Consider the following 11,069-nt stretch of genomic DNA (forward strand, 5'->3'; position numbering starts at 1 on the left):
TGTAACCTAAAGGAGTAAAGCGAGTAATGTATGGTGTCTAATTAATAAGGATCGTAACGAAACGAGTGCGTGTGCGAGTGAGAAAGCCATAGGACGTTAACATAAGTGTGGATGAAATAGGTATAATGTTCGTCGTACGTTAGATATTCAATTGAATCTGAGTCTTATTCTGAAGGTCATAAGTTCCTAAATGTCTTGCAGCTAATCAAACACCTAACGTTATAATTATCACGCTTGCTTGAGAGTTGTGGAAATAACTTCGTTTAAAAAAAACTAGTTTTGAAAACGTTATTCGTCATTCGAAAATCGTCGCGTTTAGTTATTTCAAAAACCCATAACGACACATCCTTATGCTGGACAAAGGCCTCCCCTAAGGCTTTCCATAACGACCGGTCCTGCGCTGCCCGCATCCACGTTCTTCCCGCGACCTTCACCAGATCGTCGGTCCACCTAGTGGAGGGCCCACACTACGTCATTCGGCCCGTGGTCGCCACTCGTGAACTTTCCTGCCCTAACGGCCATCGTCTCTACGAGCTATGTGCCCCGCCCACTGCCACTTATGTCACTGACTTTTCTGAGGGCTTAGTGTCATCCGTCACTAGCGAGCGTGTTAAAAACTATATGAAGATGTTAGTTCTTGAAAGTTTCCGCTAGGGGCGCTGTACAATCCGTCATACATTTAATGTCACTTTTTTACGCAGTCGACATCGAATGCGTTTGACGTAAACTCACACTACGCCCCCTGTTTATTTTTTGGTGAATCGTGTTTGTATTATGTATTAATCTTTTCAGGTGCAAATGTAAGCACACGTGTCTCAATAGAGTGGCCCAACATCCACTGCAATTGAAGCTGCAGGTATGAAATAAGATTTAAAAAAGTTTTGTACTCTTTAGATACCACGGTTCATGAGTGCCTGGTGACAGACAGACAACGGACAATGGAGTCTTAGGCTGGATGTATTTTGTATGGAGTTTGACAGATTTTTGACGTTTGTTAAAGTAAGATGGTGCAAATCATCATTATGCTGAGACCACACTAGCGGCTAACGTCAATGCCCAATAGCGCGATAATGATTGCGACACTGACGCAGTGTGGTGTGGCCGCTTCATCGCAATAATTCTTGCGTTAATCTCTTGTATCGCCACTTAAGCTAAGCAATGTTAATGCCGTTGTCAAATTATCGCGTTAGGTCGTGGCTACACCTACGTTAACGTTCATTATCGCAAATAATCAATGGCATTTCTCGTAATTGTGGCCCAAGCACTAGTAATAGGCTCCCGTTTTTGCCCCTTGGGTACGGTACCCAATAGGTTCGGCCAAACCAACGGTTGCACGCCTGCTACTCGCGTTGTTTGGCTCAGCCAATCTTTAGAGAGACTTTGAAAAAATACTTTGTTTTTCTCGTCTTTTTGTCTTTGTTTTGTTTTATTTAAAAATGAAAATTGAAATTTATTTACTTTTGCAGGTATTCAAAACCCTGAACCGTGGGTGGGGCATCCGAGCGCTCAATGATGTGCCCAAAGGATCCTTCCTGTGCGTGTACGCAGGAAATCTGCTCACAGACGCCACCGCTAATATGGTAGGTCATCATCAGGTCATGTAGAAAGAAAGAAAACACTTATTTGGTTCATAAAAAAATTACACAGTTTAAAAATAAATAGATATGTGCAACAATTTGTTATTACAACCACAGAATATTAAAAAGTACTACGTACAGAAGTTTTACTTTGCGAAGGTATTTAAAAAAATGTATGCTCAATGTCATTAACAATATGGTGTAATTTAGACTGTCTCAAGAGTCAAGCACCATTTTGTTGACAAACGTCAGTGATGACGACAAACGGCAATGCGCCGAAGCTATAGGGCTGACTTCGGTAAAATGATGTGACGTGAGGTGCCAAACTGCGGAAAATGGCGGAGGAAATACATGATTTAACATGAATTATCATGAATAATATTAACTACTTATTTACCTCTCAGTGTCTTGAGGCAACTTAACCCTTAAGTAACACCGTGGGGTATTTTTTTACCCCAGGCGCATAAAAATTTACATATCTTTTTTTCTAGCGTAGCTAGTGCAATGTCGCTTTGTGTATTCTCAATCCAGAGTGTGCGCTTTAAGCTCGTAGATGCGGGATGTGAAAAAAATCATCCGTTTGGCTTGTACAGGTAGGTGGGGCAGAAATTTACCCCAGGGTGTTAGTTACGCATACTTTAATTTATCATCACCTAACATGTTATTAATATGTTTTTACAACATTGAAACAAAATGAGTAAATATTTATATGACGATTAAGTAGCACATTGTCTCTAGAATGCAGAGAGATAATTAGAGCTTGATTTACATGATACTTTTCGAACTTTGAAGACATCCCCTCAGAACAGAGCGTTCATAAATTTGACACAGAAATAGGGCTCAAAAGTGATAATTACCCAGTAATTCAGCGTGTCTGATGTGTTTTGAAAAAAAATAATTAGGAATAAAATAAACAAAAAATATTTTTAATTATTTTTTCATAATTTTATAAAAAAAATAAGTTTTATTGTCTTGCTTTATTATAAAGCCAGAAATTTTCGTTTTATTTCATTTTGTGTTTAAAATATGCATAAAACATCTATTTAATGTCCGATTAGTGTAAGTTTTTGGTTCCCACAATAACTTTCCAAGATTTTTCTAGAAGACCATTGTGGAGACTATTAGTTACTAATGACAAATTATTTGTTTTTTGTTATGATTGATTTAAGGTGTTTCTTTACGCTAGATAGACGTTCTTTTAAAGCAATCGTATAATTCAGTGAGTCCATTAATACATTGTAAATCACAAAATTAATTGATTTTAAATATTTACTTAAAATTTTTCAATTTCCTTTTGGGGTAATTTTTTGCCCCAGGGTGTTCAAAGTGTAACCAAAAATAAGGATGTTACTTAAGGGTTAAAAAAATACATTCTGTGTTTTTATTATTATTTAGGCAGTTGAATACTGCACAGTATTTAGTACACCATTTTCTTTATTTTCTTCCATCATACACAAGAATACGCGTGCGTGAGTCAATGTTCGCTCGTATGTGAGGCCTTGTCGAATAGTATCCTGTAGGTGGGCCTTCGTGCGTGTTTTGTTTTCGATGTAAACTCGCGTTGATGAACAGGCCTGTTACAACGCATAGATTAATAAAGCCTAGATAGATAGTAGGCGCACGAAAAGTGAGGCAACTTACTTGAAACTTTTTTGTTTTAGTTAAATGTTTTATTAAATAATTATTAAGTAACAAATAATAACATTTTTTACGATATATTTGGATAAAAATATCTCAATTTAAAACAATGTTTTATTTTATTTTATATTATTAGGGACAACAAACAATTGTACAAACGGTTTTACAAAAAGTCTTACAGATATATCTTAAATAAATGCACAACCAGCACCGTTATCCACGAAAATAACAAATAGAACAGTTTTGACAGTAATGACATGATTTTTGTCTCGCTTTTGACGAAGCGTTTGTATGAAGATTATCCATCTCATCTAGAATTTATTAATCTAAGTTAAAACTAAAACATAGGATAGATTTTATTCCGGATTTTGTATATCGATTAGTAAAATGATTGTTTTTCTTTAAGGACGGTCTCAATGAAGGCGACGAGTACTTGGCTGAGTTGGACTACATAGAAGTGGTGGAGGGAATGAAGGAAGGGTACGAAGAGGATATACCGGAGGCCGACAAGCGCTTGGACAAGGTACGGCTAATAAAAACTGGCTATTTTGAAATATATGATAGAAACAAATTGAAATGTCTCAGAATCTTCAAGGCAATTTATGCTAGCAATAGAGAATGTGCATTTTTTTTTAATTTTTTGCATTTCTTTAGCCTTGACATTATCAAGTCATCAAGTACTTTTCATCTATACTAATATTATAAGGCATGTATTTAAATGATCTTTTTAAATTAGCAAAAACGGCAAATAAAAAAAACTAAATGGTCATCTATTTTAATGATTGATCCTCTTTCTTTGAGACATAAAATAAATGAAATCGATCGATATTTTAACCTCTTTTGAACTACGCAAAAAAAAATTGAGATGTAAAAATTATATATGATCGTTACTTGTTGGTCCTCAAAAATAAAAGAAATGAGCACCAAATATTCAATATTGTGATACTTTTTTAAATAATTCGATTTGTATAAATTATTTTTTGTCTATATCAAATAATCTTCAAAATAATTATGTTATGGTACTTATTTTTATTAAGTTGTAGTCAAAGGATGTCACTGATCACGGTCGAGATCGGTATACTAAGAGAAAATCAACCTTGCGATTTGAAAAAAATAAAGAGGTAAAAATTATGATGTCGGGTTCAGGGATGTCAGAAGTAAGAAATTATTTTACATAGCGCCTCTAGTCCCAAACTAAGCAAAGCTTGTAATTTAAACAAACATGGCAATGTACCATTCTGCTTGCTTATTGGCCGCTAAGCCCTTGGCCAACTCAGTAACCAATGACGGACGATTGTCACTCAACCACAAAGTACCGCGTAAATTAAAAGATATTTTTTAATTAAAAATATTAACCAATAATATTTTTTGTTAGATCAAATATATTTTAAAGTTAAGTTATACATAGATCGAAATGTATTTATTAGGTGATCAATATTAAAAGGCAAACTTGATATAAAAATCATCAAATTAACAAAATTAAAGATCAATAACTAAAAAAGAGGATCAAATATTATTTTTGTTTACCGAATATTAAAAGAGTATATTAAACATGAATATTATGTTACCTTTAATGAAGATCATTCATAATTTATCCGTAGATCAACTAATATAGACCCAATAATTAATATAAAGATAAAATATAATAAAAAACATCATTTATTTTTAAAAGTGCACATACAAAAAAGATCAATTAGTTTTTAGAGGATCAAATAATATTGTCCCATATTATAAATGCGAAAGTATCTCTGTCTGTCTCGCTTTCACGCCTAAACCACTGAACCGATTTTGATGAAATTTGGCATAGAGATAGGTTGAGTCCCGGGAAAGGACATAGGATAGTTTTTATCCCGGTTTTTGAAACAGGGACGCGCGCGGTAAAGTTTTTCTGTGACAGACAAAATTCCACGCGGGCGTAGCCGCGGGCGGAAAGCTAGTAAGTAAATAAAACTCATTTATTTCGGACCGGAATCCATACTGTTAGTTATAAATAAACTTATAAACTATGTTAAAGGTTATAGCGCTTGACTTAGTGCCTGAGGTACATGGGAGTGTCACGGGAAGGGTGACATTGGCATATGACGTGACAGCATAAAAGTCTGAAGGAAATCTGAAGTCTCGCTAACGCAAAAACCCGTGCTGCTTCCATACCTCAGGCACTCAGTTAAGCGCTGGACAACAATAAAAAAGTAGTGGCAGTACAGATTATGTACATATTCTCAAATTTGGACAAAATTATAGTATTTGTTGATAAACAACAAAAAACCTGTTAGGTTTTTAAGGACAGAACAGACGGTGAAACGCAACTGCAACTTTCAAACTGGTCGCGTCATGTGTGGTCTCTCAACGGACGCTATGGCAGAAACTTAGATGCAACTCAAAAGTAACTAGCAGTTGCAGTTTCGTTGCAGTTGTGTTTCACCGTCTGTTCTGGGCCTTATCCTTACACTATGTTTGTCAATCAACAGAAGAACGTGGCGAAAGACTCAGAAGAATCTGAGATGTCCAGCTCGGAGGAAGAAGACGAAACCCCGTCGAAGAACGAGCAAGAAGACGGCGACTTTTGTCCTGGAATCATCACGTCTGGGGTCACTAAGTTTAGGTAATAACAACTGCTAAAGTCCGGTCGCTGAACATGTAGAATTTCGTCCAATGACCCCAAGCTACCTATCCTTATCGCTCGCACACTCACTGCGGCCGGGTCATTGGACGAAATTCTACGTGCTCAGCGACCGGACTTCAGTATGACGGCTTATACAAACGACGTGTCAAGCGAAACATCATGCATCTATTTCTGCAATTCGCTCATCATCATTTCAGCCATAGGAGGTCCACTGCTGAACAAAGGCCTCCCCCAATGATTTCCATGTTGATCGATTGGTAGCGGCCTGCGTCCAGCGCCTTCCTGCTACCTTTATGACGTCGGTCCACCTTGTAGACGTCTCACGCTGCGTATTTCGCTACGTGGCCTCCATTCCAGAACCTTGCTGCCCCATCGGCCGTCAGTTCTGCGTACTATGTGCCCTGCCTATTGCCACTTCAGCTTGATAATCCGTCGGGCTATGTCAGCGACAAAAAGTGATACTCAATAATAATTAATAATACAAGAAATACAAATAAACTTGCCGTTTCAAATTATAGACTGTAGTTCATTCTTAGCAAATAGTATTGAAATTGATTAACATTTAAGTACCATAATCTCTTGTAAAGCCCGGTCCGTGAGCACGTAGAATTTCGTCCAATGACCCCAAGCTACCCATCCTTATCGCTCGCGCGTAATTATATTGCTGTCGCGACTGTGCGACGGGCGCCCGCAGTGAGTGTGCGAGCGCGACAGCAACATAACTACGCGCGAGCGATAAGGATGGGTAGCTTGGGGTCATTGGACGAAATTCTACGTGCTCACGGACCAGACTATAGAATAGAACTGCCTATACGTCATGAATATAAACGAAATTCATAAGTAACAGAGTTGAAAATTGGATAATATCTCGACAGCAAACGCCTGCGGAAGCGAGAAAAAAATAAAAAGAAGAAAGAAGAGGAAGCTGCCAAGGAGAAAGATAAGGAGAAAGATGGAAAATCCGAGTCGGACTTCATCACCATCAGCGATGATGAAGAAGGTTAGTCAATCATTATCTTAATAATAATAACTCGAAATATGTCGATACGGACTGTGGTGTAGATTCTATTGTCTAGAACTCTAGACCAGCGATTCCCGAAAGGTGGTCCGCGGAACACTGGGGTTCCGTGGAAAGGCCGCAAGGGTTCCGTAAAAAATATTATCCCACGTTTCGTGACCGACGTTGTTCGCTCGCACCGACTTGTTTACGCACAAGGGAGGGGCAGGGCGTGCGGGCGGAGTAGTACGCTAGGAAAAGTATAATCAATTAGGGTTCCTTGGCAAAAAAAAATTTGGAAACCCTGGTCTAGACTAGCAGTGCAACGATAAATAGAATAATTTGTATTGTTGTTCCATCTCGCTATTTTCTTGTGCCAAGGCGCCATTTTTGTGCCACTGCGCCGTAATGTTATGGTAAGGCGCCATTATGTTATGTCAAGCGCCATTTTGTTGTGCCATGGCGCCATTTTGCTGTTTTATTTCTTTTCCTTTTTGTAACCAATAACATATCTGAAAATTTTGTTCACAGTTCGTGAGCCATCTCATTTCATGGCACAAGCCGGGATGGGGAGAGATTTCATATCAAAATACAAGTAAGTATTAGAAAATATATTTTACCTGTCTAATTTACCAGAGGCAAATGGAGGATTTGTCCTACACTCCCCACGCTGGCCAGACGGGTTGGGGAGGCCTGATGTTCGCATATTTGTCCCTAAGCCGCCTCTTACAACATCCACGGGAAAAATATGGGGCTGACGCTATACACCACTACATTTTTATCACCGAAAAAAAATCTGGGTAATGAGTTATTGATACTGATCCTATTTATGCAAAAAAAAAGTTAAATAAAGTTACACAAAATTTCATCCCAAAATTGGTCATTTATGGACACACGCGTCGCTAGCACTATTTACGTAAGATAATGTAACATTTATTAGAACTCAAAATTACTTGAAGTTTGCTAAGTAATAATAACACTGGAAGCGTGGTCGAGGCGTGAGCGAGACAGACAGATCGATGCAACATGCGAGCGCGTACGACTACTCTAGCGAGCAGCGGAGTGACCCAGCTGTGACGCGTAAAATATGGACTAAAGAAAATTTATTAAAAAAAGGATTTATTTAAAAATAGAACATTTTTTTTTTTACTTTACATTTTTCACACATTTCTACATAAGCTGTTAAAATTTTTTCGATGATAAAAATGTAGTGGTATATAAAAGGGGACATTGATAACCCATGGCCTTATTTTTTACTGTGAAACTCTTGAGTTTCTCTCAATTTTACTTACTTATACTATGACACCCTGTATATTTATGAAATACTAAAATACCGTATCATTTTCAGATCAGTTCGTTCGTACTTCGGCAAAGATGAGGCTTGTTACATTATGGACGCCAAGGTTCAAGGCAATATTGGCAGATATCTTAATGTAAGTAACTTACTAAAGCTTAAGTTTTGCTATAGTCTGGTCGCCGAGCATGTAGAATTTTGTCCAATGAGCCCAAGCTACCCATCCTTATCGCTCGCGCGTAATTATATTGCTGTCGCGACTGTGCGACGGGCGCCCGCAGTGAGTGTGCGAGCGATAAGGATAGGTAGCTTGGGGTCATAGGACAAAATTCTACGTGCTCGGGGACCAGACTTTAGATGGCACTGTTTAAAATGTCCATGAAGAAATGTAGCCAAAGTCTGTTGCACCGAACGAAACACATCGGCCATGTATTTTTGCCAAATAGTCGTCGACTACTAATGTTTCCGGGTAGTCGACTTGCCCGACTAGTTGATACATTTCTAGTAAACGTTTTGGTTTCTATATACATCACTGAGGGACAAAGCAACTCCCTTCTTCCTAGAGTCCACCATCTACTGGTGACTGTAGCCAACGAGATCATTTCAGAAGCGGTCCCTCTACGTAGGCGGTTGTTTTCTGACAATAAAATTGCCCAAATTATGCTTTTACTAGCTTTTTCCCGCGACTTCACGCGTGAAATTTAGTTTGTCACATATCGTCATAAATTATAGCCTATGTGTTATTCTGGGTTATAAACAATAAAACTGTAAAGTTTCAACAAAATTCGTTCAGTAGTTTTTGCGTGAAAGAGTAACAAACATCCAGACATCCAAACTTTCGCATTTATAATATTATAGTAAGATTATATTTGTTGTGTCATAATGTGTGTGCTGTCTGTTTTTAATAAGGGTTGTCCCCTCAATGAGGGTTTTCGCGAATGAAAAATCCGCCAGGTGGCAATACTTAGACGCGAGGTCCAAATGCTGCATGATTGGTTATTTTTGACATGACATTGACAGATATGTCAAAAGCCACCAATCACGCAGCAGTCAGACCCCACATCCACGTCCCGCCATCTAGCGGATCTTTCATTCGCGAAAACCCTCATCTAGCAATCTACATTTAATATATTTATAATATTTTGTCCACAGCACTCCTGCCAGCCCAACGTATTCGTGCAAAACGTATTCGTAGACACACATGACCCGCGTTTCCCATGGGTGGCGTTCTTCGCTCTGTCCCACATAAAGGCAGGTACGGAGCTCACTTGGAACTACAACTATGACGTGGGTTCGGTGCCCGGTAAGGTCTTGTACTGTTACTGCGGCGCGACTAATTGTAGGGGGCGTCTGTTGTAAGTCACGTGACTGATACTAGCTTCGCAATGTAGTCTTTGGTGTTTGCAGTTTTGTTAGATGTCACGTTGAAAATCAAGTGACAAATACTAGGTCCAAAATGTAGTAGGTTAATACTGTATCACCTTTTGTAGTTATGAATTTTGTAAGACATGATGATAATATCAATATTAAGTGACAAATACTAGGTCCTGAAATCTACTAAGTTAAATCTTAGGTTACTGTATTACCTTTTGTGGTTAATGACTTTGTAAGACGTCACTTGATAATATCAATCATCATCATCTCAGCCATAGGTCGTCCACTGCTGAACATAGGCCTCCCCCAATGCTTTCCATGTTGCCCGGTTGGTAGCGGCCTGCGTCCAGCGCCTTCCTGCTACCTTTATGATATCCGAAATGTACTAGGTCGATATAGGTGGCATAACGAAAGTTGAGGCGAACACGTACTCACACTGATGTAATATTTGAATACAGAACAGAAACATTCAAGTTGTAATATCGACGACCACTATCTCGTTCTTGTTAAATACGTGCAAGCGAGACAGAAAGCACTTGTCAGTCCGACTACGCAAGTCGTCAATACGACGAGCGTGTACAGATACAAAACTTTGCTTGTGTTGATCGTCTCAACTATTATTACGCGACCTATACTGCATGTCTTTGGTCGGAGATTTGACACTATCAAGTGACTAGCTTCGAAGAATACTTCGATATTACTGTCCCTTTTCCGTCATTTTAGTCATTACCTTATTACAAGAGACACTCTTGTTGATATTTCATATCATGTGCTAGCTAAGTTTTTTTGTTGTGTTTAAATGTAACAAATACTAAGTTCTCAAATTAGTTCTTTTAAGATATAATTAAGGAACAAATAAGTTCTACGAAGTAACGCCCGTATTCACAAACAATGCTTGCTTAAGTGAAGCAGCAAATCGAACGCACAGCGTTGAATAGAGCTCTGTGATTGGTTCGTGTGTCACTCTGTGCGTCCACGCGCACTGTGAGACCTCATAGTTTGTGAATACGGGACCGTAAGTCTCATGTATTATTATGAAACCCAATGTTAGAGGAAGATCTGTTACTATAGTATCTGTGAAATATGTCATTTAATATTGTAACAGTAGTGACTAACTAAAAACTAGAAGTAATAGCCACGCTTAGCCGTATCATAAGTTTTAAGATTAAATAGCCAATATTGTCTGCTTCTTCTGCTTCGCCTTATCCCGATACGCGGGGTTGGCTTTCCCAGTCATGCGCCACCATTTGATTCTGTCTTGAACGTCTTGTTGAAAATATTTGCCAATGTTAGAAATATTCAAACACAGTGTTATAAGTTTCAAAACATCAAAAACTTATGCTGAAAGTGTAACATAACATTTGTATTGTGTCAAATTAGCATTTAATATAGGTAGCTCAATTTACCACATTATGGCTGGTTGCACCATCTTACTTTAACAAACGTAAAAAATCTATCAAACTCCATACAAAAGGCACCAGTTATCGTTAAAGTTACGGTCAAAGTTAGGTCGTGCAGCTCAGCCTTAGACTTTAAAATTATCCTAAGTATTAAGTCCAAAATCAA

The 11,069-nt window shown here is 38.3% G+C and overlaps 1 protein-coding gene across 1 annotated transcript in view; it reads left to right on the forward strand.

Annotated features, from left to right (window-relative positions):
• Window positions 1–10,843, forward strand: part of egg (SET domain bifurcated histone lysine methyltransferase eggless) — a 50,288-nt gene extending 39,445 nt beyond the window's left edge. Inside the window, exons 28-35 of the mRNA XM_028314002.1 lie at window positions 793–856; window positions 1,467–1,580; window positions 3,622–3,738; window positions 5,684–5,817; window positions 6,714–6,838; window positions 7,367–7,430; window positions 8,184–8,268; window positions 9,282–10,843. Coding sequence (XP_028169803.1) covers window positions 793–856; window positions 1,467–1,580; window positions 3,622–3,738; window positions 5,684–5,817; window positions 6,714–6,838; window positions 7,367–7,430; window positions 8,184–8,268; window positions 9,282–9,488 — 910 coding nt within the window. The 3' untranslated portion in view covers window positions 9,489–10,843. The remainder of the gene's footprint in view (window positions 1–792; window positions 857–1,466; window positions 1,581–3,621; window positions 3,739–5,683; window positions 5,818–6,713; window positions 6,839–7,366; window positions 7,431–8,183; window positions 8,269–9,281) is intronic.
• The last annotated feature ends 226 nt before the right edge of the window (window positions 10,844–11,069 follow it).

This window comes from Ostrinia furnacalis, unplaced genomic scaffold (assembly GCF_004193835.3).
Source record: "Ostrinia furnacalis isolate ACB-3 unplaced genomic scaffold, ASM419383v2 OfSCF4475, whole genome shotgun sequence".
Lineage (NCBI taxonomy): Eukaryota > Metazoa > Arthropoda > Insecta > Lepidoptera > Crambidae > Ostrinia > Ostrinia furnacalis.